Below are 16,866 nucleotides of genomic sequence, written 5' to 3' on the forward strand. Positions count from 1 at the left end.
ACTGACCTCATGATGGCTTAATGAACAAATATAGAGCCTGCACAAAAATGTGAACCCCCAGGTGTGCCAAGACAACTATCACCGTAGGACCCTGTTCTGTTCGCTCTCCTGTCCTCCTGTCAAAAAGGCTGCCTAGTCAGGATGTGTGTAGGCAATGTTGTCAAATTCAGAAGCAGGGGAGCTTTGAACAGCACAAAGGACAAAGTTTACGTCAATGGCCCAAGCTGCCATACTGCATAAAAGACAAACAGGAAAACAATTTCTGAGACAGGAGGGAAAGAAAGACCCAGTGCTTTCCTTTACCCTACCTCTTCCAACAGCCATTAGTACTGGAGGAAATTGGTATGAGAGAAGGGCATTCAGAAACAAACATGAGATCTTGCACTGACAGGAAGGAACCTATTGGCTTGAAAACTTTCCGGTACTAGTGAAAGCTTTGTTTCCCATCCAGCCAAATACACAGGTGCTGCCTGCTTTTTTCAATCCACACTATTTTTTCAACCAATTTAAACATGGCATAGGAATAAAGGCCAGTAAGGACCTGCTTCCCACTTTGCTTGCTGTTTTTTTCAAAAGACTCAGTCTGTTGGAAAGGACAACTCTCCTTGGGATCAAGCTGGCAGCGCTACTCCAGCAGGCTCCTGCTAAATCACACAACACAGAGGGATGTAGGGCTCTGTAACACAAGGATTTATTAGTCCCAGCTTTAGAGTCCCGTAATTATTTGGCACCAGGAGAATCCTCAGAACAAACTATGAGTAAATACATGATTCCCATCCTGTTGGCCTCCCAGTCAAACAGAAAAAGAGCAAACCAGAATACACTGGGAAACTCAAGAAATAGATAGCTGCAATTTAGAATGCATGTGGGAGGTAGATTAGACATTCATACTGATAACAAAAATAGACTCTCCAGAGTTAAAATAACAAATGCCTTTAAAGAGTTTTGGAAGGAACTTAAAAATGCAGGGTCTGAATCAATCTCTAACTACAAGGAATTAGGATGACAGCCACAGAAGGGGGCTATGGGAAAGTCAGACTATTCCACATCAGGTTTCTGGGAGGTGTATTTCATCAGCATCAGAACTCCAGCCTAGCTGGATGATGCATATGACTCACTATCACAGGTTCTGCTGCAGGGTGCTTGTTCCAGAGTAAAGGTGTTAAAGGCAACATACTGATAAGGGTCATTGGCTGTTTGCCACCAGGTCTAGTCAAGCTTCTCTCTGAATGGATAATATTCCATTAAAACCTTCCTGTGATAAATTGGGGTCTCTTAAAATGCCACCTAGGAGTTCTGTCTGATACTATGGAATCCTCTACTTCTGTGCTTCTCTGTAAAGCTGCAAACTGTTACACAGTGGGGGAAAAGCAGGACAGCTGCTTAATTCTACTGAAAATATACTCTGTAGAGAAGATGGAAACAGGCTTATTGAAGTCTCCTTTTTATCTTGATCCTCTAAGGAAATAACCAACTAAATCCTTAATCCCCCACCCCCTTGGAAAAAAAAAGAAAAGAAAAAAAAAGAAAAAAGAAAAAAGGGACAGGTGCTGTTCTTCATATTTAGAGAAGTAAAACAAAGGGCTTAAGAACTCATCCTGCCCTTACCCCCAGCCCAATCCTTTGCAGTATAGAGGCTCTTGCACAGGAACTGCTGCTCTTGTCTTCCCACACTTCTCTGGGTTTGTAATTTTTGCCCTGCGGGATGCTAAGGGAGGGCCCTGTATTTTGTGGCTATTGAAGTACTGTACATGATGGCTACTTAAGAGCCCCAGGGGTCATTTTGCTGTTTTATTTCCTCTTGGACTGATCCTCTTCACCAGTGCATTTAAGGTATTCATTATTGCAAGTGCTATACTTTTCCATGTAGTGTGGTCCCTCGACTAGTGTCTCCTGTTCCTTCTTGAACCTCTTTTCCCCACCCTCCCTCCTCTCAAATACCAGAAATTTTTCAAGCTTTTAGCTCTGTGCCATATGTAGTATATTATTTATTGGAGGAAATTGTTTACTCAGAAACAGGCCCATGTATCCTAGGCCAGAGGTGAGTATGATAAACAGGGAGACTGTTTCACTCTTAAAGGACTCCCTCCATTTTCCCAGGGAAATTTAAAGCAGGGGTCCCAGCAACCTCACACTTCACAAGTTAAAGCAGAGGACCCAGCAATCACGCACTTCACAAGAGCGGGTCTAAAGGCTGTTTCATACTGTCACCTCAATCCCCTTTAATCTGCAATATGCATTTCTCTAGACCTATGAAAGGCAGGCAGGATATTTATAGCAGTGTCAGAAGAGGCAGGAAGTAGGAAACTGGGGTGGGTGTTTGGAAAATGTATAAAGGGCTTGGAACAGTGGGGCCAGCCTGGAACTCCTTCCCCAAAAAGAATCTGGAGCTGAAAGAGAAGTGTCTGGGGAATAGCTGGTTTTCTACAGATAGCCTCTGGCTCTCTCCTCCTCTACCTGTTGCCTTTCCAACACCAGCCATTTCCTGTCTTTCAAAGTCAAGTGGAAGTTTTCCATTCTGTGGTTTTCCTGTCTTGGTACTAGCAAGCACATTTTTTTCCCTTACATTTTAACTGTTTGGAGACCAACACCAAAACCTGCTCACTAGGGGGAGAGCTTCCTATTTACAGCTGATCCAAGAAATTTGAAAGGGCTGATTAAACGTCAGAGGAGTAAGATCTTTGCTTGTTCATGTATTCACTGAGCATGAGAGATTGAACTTGTCTGAACAAATGCTCCAGTGCTCTTCTATAGAAAATTAACAGACTAACGTAATGCCAGCAGGCCTCCCTGCAGGCTGCACTGCAGTAACACCCAATACAGGGGGAAACACAGAGAAAAGGAAACAGATGTTGAAGTCCCCATACTGTAATTACAATACAGCATGAGGGAGTTAAAATTCATGTCCTTCAGTCTAGGCCAGCAGGAGCTTGGGTCATTTTGAACATGGCCGTGTGGAATAGAAGTACTCCTGTTTCCTATGTGCTGTTGTGGGATTTTTTTTTTAATGAACCACCAGGGAGCAAGAAGTAATAATACGTTACCTTCATCCTGTTGCACCTGGTGTAGCCATTACTATCTGTGCAAGCATTGTGCAAATTTAGTGCAAGTTATATCTGCTTTGCTGAAGTACCAGTGATCGCGCAGGCCAGAAGAAACCTGGGCCTTTTCACATCAAAGTCAAGGAATTAAGAAGGGAAAAAATCTATGGGGTCTCTTTTTCATCCTTGGGCCCTTTCACATACCTTTCTTTACCTCCCCAATAAACCAGTTCTAAGCTCTCAAGAACCAGCAGGATTACAGTGCTCTGACACTTTAACAACAGATGGGTAACTAAGGAAGATTGTGGATTTTTGATTAGAGTGTGTATTTTTGTCCAGAATCAATAACAAATAGGTGTTGAACAATGATGGCTCTGCTGTTTGCACACTCTCCTTTTATCTCCTGACTGCAGTGGGTAAGGTTACTACTTCATGTATATCAAAAGTACCTTTCAACAGTATGTTACATCTGGCTTAATTTCATTTCCTTCTCCTGCTGCACAATCTGCATCATTTTCCAGCTAAGATGTATTTTCCTTATAACTCACCTGGTGAAAATAAAAGGAGCCCAAGCCCTGCACACACACCCATGCAACTTGCACTTCTTGAAGGGCTGTTCGAAGGAACTTTGTATTCATCTGAATGGAGGAAGGCAACAGCTTGGCTAGAGTCCATATAGAGTAAAGTGCATGTGTCCTATCCCTGGCCAGTCCACTGAGCCAGGCTTTTTCAAAGCCTAAGCCTTGACTGCCAGTCAGAAACAAACATGCTACGGGCTGTTAGAGGTCAATCAGTAGAGCATTGGATTGTTTTATATGGGTTCTCCTACTTATGTGCTCCCTGAAGCCACAGTACCCATTCACCCTCCTGGATGGATTAGATTCACCTTGGGCATGTCCCACAGTTTCAGAAGGGGTGGCCTGTCATGTGTCACAGCTAATGATTCTTCTTAGCTTGACCAGCCTGTACCTAGTTCTTCATCAGTGCTTCCATACAACATCTCTCCCTTCTCCAGTAATCCTTCTCTCCTCCTTATACTCCAAGACTAGTCTTTGAAGGGCCTTTGCCACTCCTACAGCTCCTAAATACCTTCTCCCATTACAAGTTTCCCATTGAGTCTATTGCTGTGGTCATCCTCTTCCCCAACCTGTAACAAAGATGGAAGTTTTCAGAGCTGAGCCCACTGACACAGTCCACTAGTTCCCCACTAGCACAACCCAAGACCTCACCTCCGAGTTGACAATGGCCTCCCCAACATTGTCCTCAATCATAGAATCATAGAATTGTTTAGGTTGGAAAAGACCTTTAAGATCATAGAGTCCAACCATTAACCTAACACTGCCACATCCACCACTAAACCATGTCCCTAACCACCACATCTACACGTCTTTTAAATACCTCCAGGGATGGGGACTCAACCACTTCCCGGGGCAGCCTGTTCCAATGCTTGACAACCCTTTAGGTGAAGAAATTTTTCCTAATATCGAACCTAAACTTCCCCTGGCGCAACCTGAGGCCATGTCCTCTTGTCCTATCGCTTGTTACTTGGGAGAAGAGACCGACACCCACCTCACTACAACCTCCTTTCAGGTAGTTGTAGAGCACGATAAGGTCTCCCCTCAGCCTCCTTTTCTCCAGGCTAAACACTCCCAGTTCCCTCAGCCAATCCTCATAAGACTTGTGCTCTAGACCCTTCACCAGCCTCGTTGCCCTTCTCTGCACACGCTCCAGCACCTCAATGTCTTTCTTGTAGCGAGGGGCCCAAACCTGAACACAGTGTTTGAGGTGCAGCCTCACCAGGGCCGAGTACAGGGGCACGATCACTTCCCTACTCCTGCTGGCCACACTATTTGCTGATACAAGCCAGGATGCCATTGGCCTTCTTGGCCACCTGGGCACACTGCCGGCTCATGTTCAGCCGGCTGTCGACCAACACCCGGGTCCTTTTCCGCCAGGCAGCTTTCCAGCCACTCTTCCCCAAGCCTGTAGCGCTGCATGGGGTTGTTGGGACCCAAGTGCAGGACCCAGCACTTGGCCTTGTTGAATCTCATACAGTTGGCCTCGGCCATCGATCCAGCCTGTCCAGGTCCCTCTGCAGAGCCTTCCTACCCTCAAGCAGATCAACACTCCCACCCAACTTGGCGTCATCCGCAAACTTACTGAGGGTGCACTCGATCCCCTCATCCAGATCATTGATAAAGATATTAAACAGAACTGGCCCCAATACTGAGCCCTGGGGAACACCACCTGTAACTGGCCACCAACTGGATTTAACTCCATTCACCACAACTCTTTGGGCCCAGCCATCCAGCCAGTTTTTTACCCAGCGAAGAGTATGCCCATCCAAGCCATGAGCAGCCAGTTTCTCCAGGAGAATGCTGGGGGAAACAGTGTCAAAGGCTTTACTAAAGTCTAGGTAGACAACATCCACAGCCTTTACCTCATCCACTAAGCAGGTCACCTTGTCATAGAAGGAGGTCAAGTTAGTCAAGCAGGACCTGCCTTTCATAAACCCATGCTGTCTGGGCCTGATCACCTCATTGTCCTGTACATGCCATGTGATGGCACTCAAGATGATCCGCTCCATAACCTTCCCCAGCACCGAGGTCAGACTGACAGGACTGTAGTTCTCCAGACCCTCCTTCCAGCCCTTCTTGTAGATGAGCAGTCACATTTGCTAACCGCTAGTCAACTGGGACCTCCCTGGTTAGCCAGGACTGCTGATAAAGGATTGAAAGTGGCTTGGTGAGCACTTCCGCCAGCTCCCTCAGTACCCTTGGGTGGATCCCATCTGGCCCCACAGACTTGCGTGTGTCTAAGTGGTGTAGCAGGTCGCTACATTTGGGATACCCCAAATCACCTCCTTTCTTCCCAAGATAAAAATGAGATTCTACGTCTCAGGCAAGCTGTTGCTGATATTTGATGAGGTTTGATGTTATTTTTTGCATATGCGTCTCTGCTATTTAACTTGAGTTTTATTGTCTGTATACTGTTTCTAAGGGCTGAAATTGCCTTTTGGAAAGGTCTTATATAAACACTAGCAGGAATTTGGACTATTCATAGTCAACATTTATTTTACCAGCACGCAACTCAAGAGACTTCTATCTTGTTTCATAAAGACTCACGGAATCTTTTTTAGCTGGCAGAAACATTGAATAAATAAAATAATCAGGGTTGTGTAAAACTACTTGCATTTTTATGTTATTAGACATTGTCAGTTAATGCACTGAATCTTCACTCTGTTCACTTAAGGGAACTACTTCACATTACAGTAGAAGGTTAAATTTTTTTAAACAATAGTTTTAAGCTCCTCTAGTGTTTGTAACATTCCTCTTAGAAACCTGAAACCATCAAATCAAATCCAGTTCTGATACAAGATGGTAAAATACTGCCGAGACCAGTGGCACTGCACCTGCTTTACACAAGTTAGGAGGCAGGTCCAGTATTTGCTTTCCATATTGGTAACTGGGCCAGATTTTAGATCTAGTATAAGAGGGTATAAATCCATGTAACCCACCTTGGTCTCATTTACCTCAGGCCCAGCACCAGCCTAATACTTTCAAACAGCAGAAATTTGAAATTCACTAGTTAACATTCTTTTCTCAAGTTTTTTCCAAAGCAAATCCCGTTTAACCCTGGTTTTAAAGAAGGACCTAGCCCACTATGGGCAAGTAACACTGGTAGCAGAGTCACCGGTGGGCAGAGCACAGACAATTTTGGCATGCTTTTTCAGGTATCTGCTTTAGAGGAAGAGCTCTGGGTTTTAATAAAGCCCCAGCAGTGTGCCTCTCTCCTCTGTATCCCAAGTGCTTAAACACAGAAGGTTACCGAAGAGGTTGACCTTCAGCTCTGCTATTTGCAACAAGTGTTCAGTGCCACAAAGCTGAGGAAAAGTTAAGACAGTCTTGCAACAGTTCCAAATATAGTTAGCTGCTCTGATCAACCTTGTCTCAGAGAAGTCTATGTAAAGTGTAGTTAGCTTGAAGAGCAGTAACAGTCCATTAAAGTTATACCAGTAAAATTTCAAGTGTCACACGTGGAGGTTCTTCAGAGGTTTAGATGAGCTACAGTAGGCCTTTAAGTTTCATGAACTCTGCATTTGCTTCACTAATTGGTGCTTGAAGGCCCCATTTTCCTCTCTTATCTTTTACATTACTACCATTTCACCAGTATCATTTAAGTTGCTTCCAAATTATAACATCATGTGAAATACAGAATCATACCCTGAAAGTCTAGAGCAATAAGGAACACATCAGAGCAAAAGTCTCTTCATCCTGAGCCAGAAAAAAAAAATCTCATCACGAAAAGGAAACTCAACCACATGCACTCCAGACATTATTAGGACTGAAATTAGTCCTTCAGCTTAGTCTGATTCAGAGCTGGCAAGCACAGCATGCCTGGCCTTGCCTGCTAACTCAAACCAAGCTGTTCTCTCAGGTTTACTAGCTCTTACAAACTTCCAGAGAACATCCAGTGGAAGTTTCATTTAATGACAAGACCTGCTGCCCAGACCAAATGGGCTCCTTTCTTCAGTGACACATGCTTGGCTGAGCTACGTAAGAGCACCACATGGTATTGGAGCTGTGAGGAAAAAGAAATATGACCTCAGACAACATCGTTACATCAAAAAACTAAGTTTTCAGCTTAACAGCTTTAACACTCAATTAAGGCCAAGGTGACTCACTGAATGCTCCTACTGAAGATTCTTGGTCCCACCCACCGTGACTGTCAGTGGGATTATGCATGAGTACAAAGATACATTTCATCAGATGGCAATCCAGTTGCCATATCTGACTCTGAAAGGCCAGGACTAACTGTATTTAGTGTCTTGGAAAAATGTGAAGTCCAGTGATGAAGCTGAGAATGAATGTTTCACCTTGTGCCATTTCTATGGTCAAACAACCAAATCTGCTCATCCTGAATAACAGACATGAACAAAGCAGGCCCTTTCCCATCCCAGATGAAAACTTTTGCCAAGATAAAAAATGCTAGTACTGCATATTGCAGTACATAACTATGTTCCCACCAGCCCACTTCTTCCCAGAAACAATAAAGGAGCAGTTGGCAGGTGGAAAGTTCTCAAGAACAGGTGGGAAATCAGTGAAAATAAGAATGAAAGAAATGTCTCCATAAAGCAAGGGGCTCTAAGACTCAAGGTTAGAACATCTGGCTCTCCACTGGCTCAGAGGTCTTGGTGGCGTTACTTCCTGCAGGAAATCTGGAGTAAGCAGATGCAACAGTAACAAGATACCAAAGGAGCCTTATATCACATTCAGCACTACATCTTCAAAACACTAATTTCCATCAAATTTTTTTAATACATACATTTGGAGAAGTGACAAACTCCAAAGCCCAAAAGGTGATCTCTCTACTCTGCTATGCACTTTAATTGCAAATAACTAACAAAAACAACATCTAACCAACTTCTATTTCCACTTCTATTAAATAGGACAATTCAGTTTAGAACGGTCATCTTTCTGTCAGAAGACATGACCAGGCACAAGGAACACCCTCTTTCACCACATTTTTACCATGGACATTGGAATTCCATAAAAATTAAACAAATCTCCTCAATTTCTTCCCATGTGAAATGGAATTCACTGGTTTTTGTTGGGTTTTTTTTTAAGCTTTACAGGGCACTTCTCAGATTTCCTGCTTCTAAAATGCCTCAAAGGGAAGTCCAGTCTAAAAATGAAACCACATCATTACTTCCTCAACAAAAGTCTGATTCCAAAGTTGATATAACACTTTTGCAACCATTATCATAACATGTAACCCATAAATTTGTTTAAATTCATCTCAACTCGAAAGAGTAGCATATTAACTAATTTGAGCTGGTTTATTTTAACTTTTTAATTAATTTGGCAGACCTTACATGTCTGCCTTAAAGTATAAGACAGCACATGTGTCCTCACTACAGCATCTATGTCAAGGCAAAGAATGCATGTTCAAAATCTCATGTATGATCAATTTGTTCTGCATGTCTCTTTTAGCTTATTAGTGAGAAGGTGGAATGATCAATTCAAGAAAAACAGTGAAAGAAAAAGGACAGGTTTTCAATTAGATGCTCAGACTTTGGGCCAAACAAATTCATGAGCTTCCTCCTTTTCTGCTGTCTTTTGCTATTTCTGTATCACATTCTCAGTTCAAAGAAGGCTAGCCGCTGCAGGTGCTGTGAACTCAGTGCTATGGATAGCATGAAGTTGCTAAGCCACTATCCATCGTATTTGAGAGGTTGTGGCAGTCCAGTGAAGTTCCCACTGACTGGAAAAGGGGAAACATCACCCCCATTTTTAAAAAGGGAAAAAAGGAAGACCTGGGGAACTACAGGCCAGTCAGTCTCACCTCTGTGCCTGGGAAGATCATGGAACAGATCCTCCTGGAAGCTATGCTAAGGCACATGGAGGACAGGGAGGTGATTCGAGACAGCCAGCATGGCTTCACCAAGGGCAAGTCCTGCCTGACCAACCCAGTGGCCGCCTATGATGGAGTGACTACATCAGTGGACATGGGAAGGGCTACAGATGTCGTCTATCTGGACCTCTGTAAGGCCTTTGACACGGTCCCCCACAACATCCTTCTCTCTGAACTGGAGAGGTATGGATGTGATGGGTGGACTGTCCGCTGGGTGAGGAATTGGTTAGATGGTCGCATCCAGAGGGTAGTGGTCAATGGTTCAATGTCCAGATGGAGACTGGTGACGAGTGGCGTCCCGCAGGGGTCCGTATTTGGACCAGTACTGTTTAACTTAATCTTCATCAATGACATAGTGGGATCAAGTGCACCCTCAGCAAGTTTGCAGATGACACCAAGCTGAGTGGTGCAGTCAACACGCCTGAGGGACGGGATGCCATCCAGAGGGACCTGGACAAGCTCCAGAAGTGGGCCCGTGTGAACCTCATGAGGTTTAACAAGGCCAAGTACAAGGTCCTGCACCTAGGTCGGGGCAACCCCCAGTATCAATACAGGCTGGGGGATGAAGGGATTGAGAGCAGCCCTGCCGAGAAGGAAAGCTGGACATGAGCCAGCAATGTGCACTCGCAGCCCAGAAGGCCAATGGTATCCTGGGCTGCATCAAAAGAAGCATGGCCAGCAGGTCGAGGGAGGTGATTCTGCCCCTCTACTCTGCTCTGCTGAGACCCCACCTGGAGGACTGTGTCCAGCTCTGGAGCCCTCAGCATAAGAAAGACACGGGCCTGTTGGAGCGGGTCCAGAAGAGGGCCACGAAAATGATCAGGGGGATGGAACACCTCTCCTGTGAAGAAAGGCTGAGAGAGTTGGGGTTGTTCAGCCTAGAGAAGAGAAGGCTTCAGGGAGACCTTATTGCAGCCTATCAGTGCTTAAAGGGGGCTTATAAAAAAGATGGTGGCAAACTTTTTAGCAGGGCCTCTTGTGACAGGACAAGGGGGAATGGCTTTAAACTAAAGGGGAGTAGATTGAGACTAGATCTAAGGAAGAAATTTTTTACGCTGAGAGTGGTGAAGCACTGGCACAGGTTGCCGAGAGAGGTGGTGGCTGCCCCATCCCTGGAAACATTCAAGGTCAGGTTGGACGGGGCTCTGAGCAACCTGATCTAGTTGAGGATGTCCCTGCCCATGGCAGGGGGGTTGGACTAGATGACCTTTAGAGGTCCCTTCCTACCCAAACTATTCTATGAGTCTATGATTCTAAAAGGATCTTTAGCTTGCTTTCCAGCCAGTCCCCCCTAGATACTCAGAGACCTTCCATGAAAGAAAGACGACAGAAAAGACAGAAAAGACAGAAAAGACAGAAAAGACAGAAAAGACAGAAAAGACAGAAAAGACAGAAAAGACAGAAAAGACAGAAAAGACAGAAAAGACAGAAAAGACAGAAAAGACAGAAAAGACAGAAAAGACAGAAAAGACAGAAAAGACAGAAAAGACAGAAAAGACAGAAAAGACAGAAATGCCCGAGGTACGGCAGGATAGAGGAATGAATGGCTTCCTTAACACCAAGGGATGCTAAGAGCTTACCTTCATCTCCCCAAAGCTTGCCAACTCCAACTCACCAAGAGTGAGGTTATTTAGAACGGAGAGGGGCACTACCTGCTGGCATCCTTGCTGAAACAGGTATTTCTTCCCCCAACACAAACTATAGAAAGGAATGTTATTTTGAGCTCCTTTGAACTTACGTAAGAGACAGATAGTAGTGCCATAGCTCTTTTCTGAAGTATATGCACGAGATGAAAGCGAGATAGGTGTGGAGTGGACAAAGTACTTTCTTTATCACTTGCAGACTGGTTTGTCAAAATCCAACCTGCAATTTCACATATTTTTCTTTCTTTTTCATTTGTTTTTTTTTTTTGAAGGGGAGGTGGGGCAGAGGGGGTCAGGCAGGAGGTGTTTTTCCAAACCTGTGAATGCAACATTCAGCAGCCAAGCTCAAAAGTTCCTGCTGCTCCTGCAAAAAAAGGACAAACAAGCCCTTTTTATGTCAGCTATGTCCAGCTGGAAATGTCACAGCTTTGTCACAATGGAACAAAGCATGCCTGGTGTCTGTTCTTTCAAAAGGTCTCTTAATTCAAACAAAAGAAAAATATTCACATCTGGAAGGGGTCGTAGGCAGGGGGCGGGAGTGGAGGAAGCAAAGTTCAGATGGCAAGTCATAGCAGTTGCTGTTTGTCTTGCTGTTTGTCTAACTATTGTACTGCCTGTTCTGGCACTTATCAATCCAGTTAAAGAAAGCAAGCCAAGAGTTAATACAGCAATTTTATTATTGATTGACCTCGGAAGGCCAGATGAGACACATATCTTCACTTTTGCTCCATTCATCATGCTGGAACACTCAGGCTGAGTGAAAAGACCCCGTGTGACCAGTCTGGCAGTAGTTCCTCTTTTTTCCCCCCCCCTCCTTTTTTTAATAAAGAAAAAAGTTATTGTGGTGTATGAAGTCCAAGCTTCCTTTGAAAGTGAAGGTTGTGGTCTTCTAAAGGATGTACATATTGAAATCCTGCCCTTTCCAATGGGTTTATTTGAGCATCTGTTTCTGTAAAGACTAAAACCTACTAATGACTGCAGAGTTGGGAGGCCATATCAGAACTGAGCCAAGTTCTTGAGGAAGATCAAAACTTAAATGTCTAGTGAGATCAGATTAAAGGAAAAGAAAATAAACTTGAGAGTAGGACTTCACTGGCTAGGCATGAAAGACCAACAGTGAGAGTCTGCATTACACTCCTAAACTAAAAGTTTTCTCCTTCTTCAACATTCAGTGCTTCTGAAGATAAAAGTCTCTCCTAGGCTGCCACCTAGCCAGTTAATTTCTTGTATTGTTTTAGGAGCTATTTTAAAAATCTCTTTTGCTCCAGCCCTTACTGCATTGACTCCTCCCTTTTGAGCTGGTACACTGTCAGGAGTTTCAAGAGCGATAAAAACTTGCTGCCAAGTCCCTTTCTTCCCCACAATGTGTTTTATAACCCAGCGAGTAGTTTAGTCTGTCTAAACACTGCACTAGTACACTGCCATCAGTTTCCATGGAGATGATTAACTCCTCCAGAGCCAGAAAGCTTTAGTGTGCTTTTTGCCCTTTCAGCACATGAAGAACATGACAGCATTTACTAAAATCAGCCTGCAGAAACATCACATTTTCCAGACAGTTCTAGCAAATGCAAGGATTTACTTTTGCTTCAACCCATCACACAGAACTGCGGTCTTAACCAAACCTGCATTTAAGTCATCTACTAGAATGAGTTGCTCTTTATCCTTCTGCTTCTCCTCCTTCGCATTGCCGTGATGTCTGAAGGCATGACAGCCCCACTGACATTAACTTTTTGAACTACTGTGTCTCTCAGCAAAGTCAAGGCATGAGATATAATGAAAAGTCCAGAACAGAGAAAGGAGAGAGAAAGGAGATTACTTTGAACTCAACCAGAAATCAGAGTAGAAAACAGAAAAACTTTGTGCCCTAAAGTTTAGGAGCACTGTTGTATGAAACTTCATAGTTTACCATACTCCTAGTCACTTATGTGTCTAGCAAAACTATCCTGTCAGTGTGTATTCGTAATACAATTTTATTTAACACCATTTTAAGAAGTTGAATTAAACCGAAGACTACCCTTGATCTAGTATAAAATGACCTATCAGAGCAAGAAAGTAGACCTTCTCCCAAAACGCAGCTAATGAAGGCCACATGCTCTCATCAGCTTCAGCTGTGGAAAAATGGTTTCCCAGTCTCACTTTCACAGAAAGGACAATCTCCCTGGCAGTTGCCACTTAGGTGGCACGCTTGTTGATCCAAACTATGAAAATGGCAACAGAACTTTGAATACTGCAGTTTCCTGGAAGAATTTCCCAGTATAAAACTATTTTATAAATATTTTCCAGGCTATCATCACTGAAGCAAACTGTAACCTTCCCAGCACTTTTAGCATTTAATGGGTTTTTTGGCATTCATGAGCAGACACACTATATAAACAAGACATGAATAACCAGGCATAACTGCAGTTTCTGTAGAAGAGTTAAAGGCCAGAGAAAGATTTTTTTTGCCGGTAAGCTTGGCTAACTTAAAAGAGCCACTGGCAGGGTTCATAGCAATGGGTGTTCTGCTGCAGTGAGAATTATTTTCTATTTGACCTCCATAGCAGTTGCCAGGTGGATTTCTTTGCAGACTCCACTTGGAGTCAGTACTCTGTGGATATCAGTACACTTTTTACACTGTGCTACTAAGACAATCCACAGAGGTGCAGTAAGACTTTACTCATGCAGTCCACTCAACTCCTGAAGTGACAGCCTGTATTTACTGTTATGTGGACATGTGTCCAGTATTAACTCAAACACCACCACTAATTGATTTCATATACTTTATCACAGGACACTTACCAAGTAGCAACCGTATTTGGTTAACCACCCTTGGCTACAAACAAACCAAAGAACTTGAGTCCAGAGTCTCCATTATCTCTTCCTCTGAGAGATTTTGGGTGTTCTCCTTGTCCCCCATCTAAAGTTAGTGAAGATCCTTACAGATGCTAAAACCCACAGCAGAGAACATCAGCAAGGATCCAATAAAGTGTTTGAACTTTCCAAAAAAGCATGCACGTTCACACACCTCCCACAGCTGCAAAGATCACAACGTAGCACACAGAAAGCGTGGAGACACTTGTTACCTGCTTCTCTAGCCCATAGGTGCAGCACCACAAGCCTATGTCAGCCACACCTTTCAACACCAACCACCATGGGCAGTTTCCTGGCTTGAGAGAACTCGTCCTAACCCTGCCTCCTATTATTTGTCACCAGGTCGTGGAGGAAATTTTGGCTGCCCACACCTCCAATTGTGTTTTTGTCTTGCTGTAGGAAACAAGCCACTCTTATAATTACTGATTTCTTGAAAGTATTTCTTGGAGAGGCTGCCACTGCTGCCGTGGGACAGAGCCTGCAGCCACAGCATGCCTCGCTCCCCGCCACCCCTCAGGAGAACTGGGCGGGGGTCCACCTCTGCTCTTACTAACCCAGGCACATGCGGCAGCTACCAAGCCATGGCTATCTTGAAAGGTCAGGTCACCCCTCACCGGTTTAACCCACCCCACCTCTGTTTTCACTGGGTCACTCCTAGGACAAAGGCTTACTTGTGGTGACAGCCCGACTGCTGCCCGCACCCCCCCCCCAGGGTCCCGCGGAACTTTCTAGAGGCGCGGGCTTCGCACCGGTGGGGCAGGTGCCGCCTCCCCGCGCGAGGAGCCTCGGCTCCCCCTCAGAGAGCCCCCCGAGGCCCGGCGGGGCTGCTTCGCCCCGGGCGGCTGAGGGGCGAGGAGGCGCCGCCGGCCCGCGGCACTTACCGATGTCGGAGTTGCAGAAAGCGTCCTGCGGGTGGATGGGGACGCAAGTGCAAGCCTCCACCACCAAGTCCCGCAGGCTCCAGCTGCAGAGGAACACGACGAGGAAGCTCATCCACGCCGTCATGTTGCCCCCGAGGTGCCTCCTCACTTCTGCGGAGCAGGAGGACAGCCGCTGTTTTGTTCGCCTGACTTTATTCTCGCTTCCTAACAGCCCGCGCGCCGCGATCGCCTGCCTGCCTGCCTGCCTGCCTCCCTCCCTCCTCGCACTGTCTCTGTCTCTCTCTGGCCTCGGCGGGACGGTGCAAGCCTGAGGGCACGGCAGGTCCGCGGCTCCCAGCGGCTGAGAGGTGCGGTGCGATGCCGAGCGGTGCGGAGCTGCGCTGCGCTGCGGCGGGCCGGTGCGCGGAGTTATAGCCTCGATCGCGCCCTCTCGGGCTCCGGGGGCGCCGCCGCCCCCGACCAATGGGAGCCCCGCATTACCTCATCGGCGGGAGAGGCCAGCGGGCCGGGGCGGGGCCGCGGCTACAGCGCCTTATACGGAATAGTGCGAGGAGCGCCGCGCGCGGGCGGCGGTTGAGCGCCCCGCGGCCGGTGGCGCAGGTAGCCGGCCGCTCTGAGGAGAAGTCCCCGTCCCCAGCTTACGTCCCCTCCCGCCGCTGAGTGCCGCCGGGGGGGTTGAAACTCTTAAAAACTAGTACCTCCGAGGTATCGGCGAGTATCCGTCCCGCGGCGGTCAGTGCCCGGACGGGTCTTGCCCCGAGCAGTCCCCCGCCACCCCAGTCGGGACCTGCCTCCCCTCGGCCACCCCGCTCCGCACCTCAGGGTGCGAAGAGGCACCTGGAAAACACACGTGGAGTTTGTTGTTCGCTTGGAAAGCTTGGGCTGTTTCCCTCGACACCATCTAGGCTGTCTGCAGGCTGATTTTAAACTGGAGGAGGTGAAATAGTACTCTAAAGGGCTTTCAGAAAGCAATCAGGAAACGCAAGAGGGGTGCAGTGTGTTCCTTCTTTTCCTCCTTCAATAGGCAGTGAAAAGAGGATGGAGGAAAAGAAAGACAGGACCTAGCTGAACTGTAAACTGGGATTTCATCCTGCGTTTTTTAATCCTGCTCCTTCTTCTCCTGTCACCCCACCACAACCCATCATTTCCCCTTCTCAGGGCTTTCAATCAGAAAGGGGTCATAAACTGCTAAAACCGAGCTGGAAGAAGCAGTATTGTATCTACCCAGGCACTCCCAACATTTAATCTCAAAGTATATTTTAGCAGAGCAGCTTTAGTGGAATTTATAGAAAAGTCCTGTTTGTTTTGTTTTCCCTTATCCCCTTTTGGAAACATAAATTTCTATCAGCTGTAGAAATGTAAATGTTAGAGAAGAGCTGGGATTGTAAGGAATGAGATTGCCAGCTGCAAGATACAGACAGCCTTATTATCCTGCAAAGGGACTGAGGGGTGATTAATCACAGTATCAAACCAGTGTATATAATGTCAGAGTACTTTCCATGGGGTTTACAAGACTTAAGCATGTCTAGTTATAAATTATGCTGGTATTAAAGGCCAGGGACCAGCTGTCCTAAATTTCTAAATAGTCAGCTAAGTCTTTAGATTTACAATTCTGCTCCATCTGGGTGAAGCACAGCCTGCCTACACCTTTTCTTTAATCATACCGTCCATATAAAATTAAAACCTCCAGTCTTATAGAAACACATGCTTTTATTTGGAGCATCGGTACACAAAAGCTTCAAGATGGGTGTTGCTAGTAGAGATTGAGGTTACAGTGCTAACAGTGGGAAACACAGGTTCCTATCCTTGCTGTGACACAGACAACCTGTGTGACAGCTTCACCTCACACTGCTTCAAATCCCAATCTGTGTAATGGGGATAATAGTGATGGGAGCTTATCAGGAATGTAGATTAGTGAACACACTGAAAAAATTAGATGGTGTTGAGGTGCTAACGGGTCATATAAGTATGTATGAGGCAGGGTATTAAACAGGACATTCAATTTAGGCACATCAGTGTCTGAATCCTTGGGCTCCA

The 16,866-nt window shown here is 45.7% G+C and overlaps 2 protein-coding genes across 3 annotated transcripts in view; one reads left to right on the forward strand and one right to left on the reverse strand.

Moving 5' to 3' along the window:
- TIMP3 (TIMP metallopeptidase inhibitor 3) overlaps window positions 1-15,207 on the reverse strand; it is a 42,894-nt gene extending 27,687 nt beyond the window's left edge. The window contains exon 1 of the mRNA XM_076338884.1: window positions 14,830-15,207. Coding sequence (XP_076194999.1) covers window positions 14,830-14,953 — 124 coding nt within the window. The 5' untranslated portion in view covers window positions 14,954-15,207. The remainder of the gene's footprint in view (window positions 1-14,829) is intronic.
- SYN3 (synapsin III) overlaps window positions 1-16,866 on the forward strand; it is a 208,747-nt gene that overhangs the window by 97,030 nt on the left and 94,851 nt on the right. The gene's annotated exons all lie outside the window — the stretch shown is intronic.

The sequence above is a fragment of the Aptenodytes patagonicus genome, chromosome 1 (genome assembly GCF_965638725.1).
Source record: "Aptenodytes patagonicus chromosome 1, bAptPat1.pri.cur, whole genome shotgun sequence".
Classification (NCBI taxonomy): Eukaryota; Metazoa; Chordata; class Aves; order Sphenisciformes; family Spheniscidae; genus Aptenodytes; species Aptenodytes patagonicus.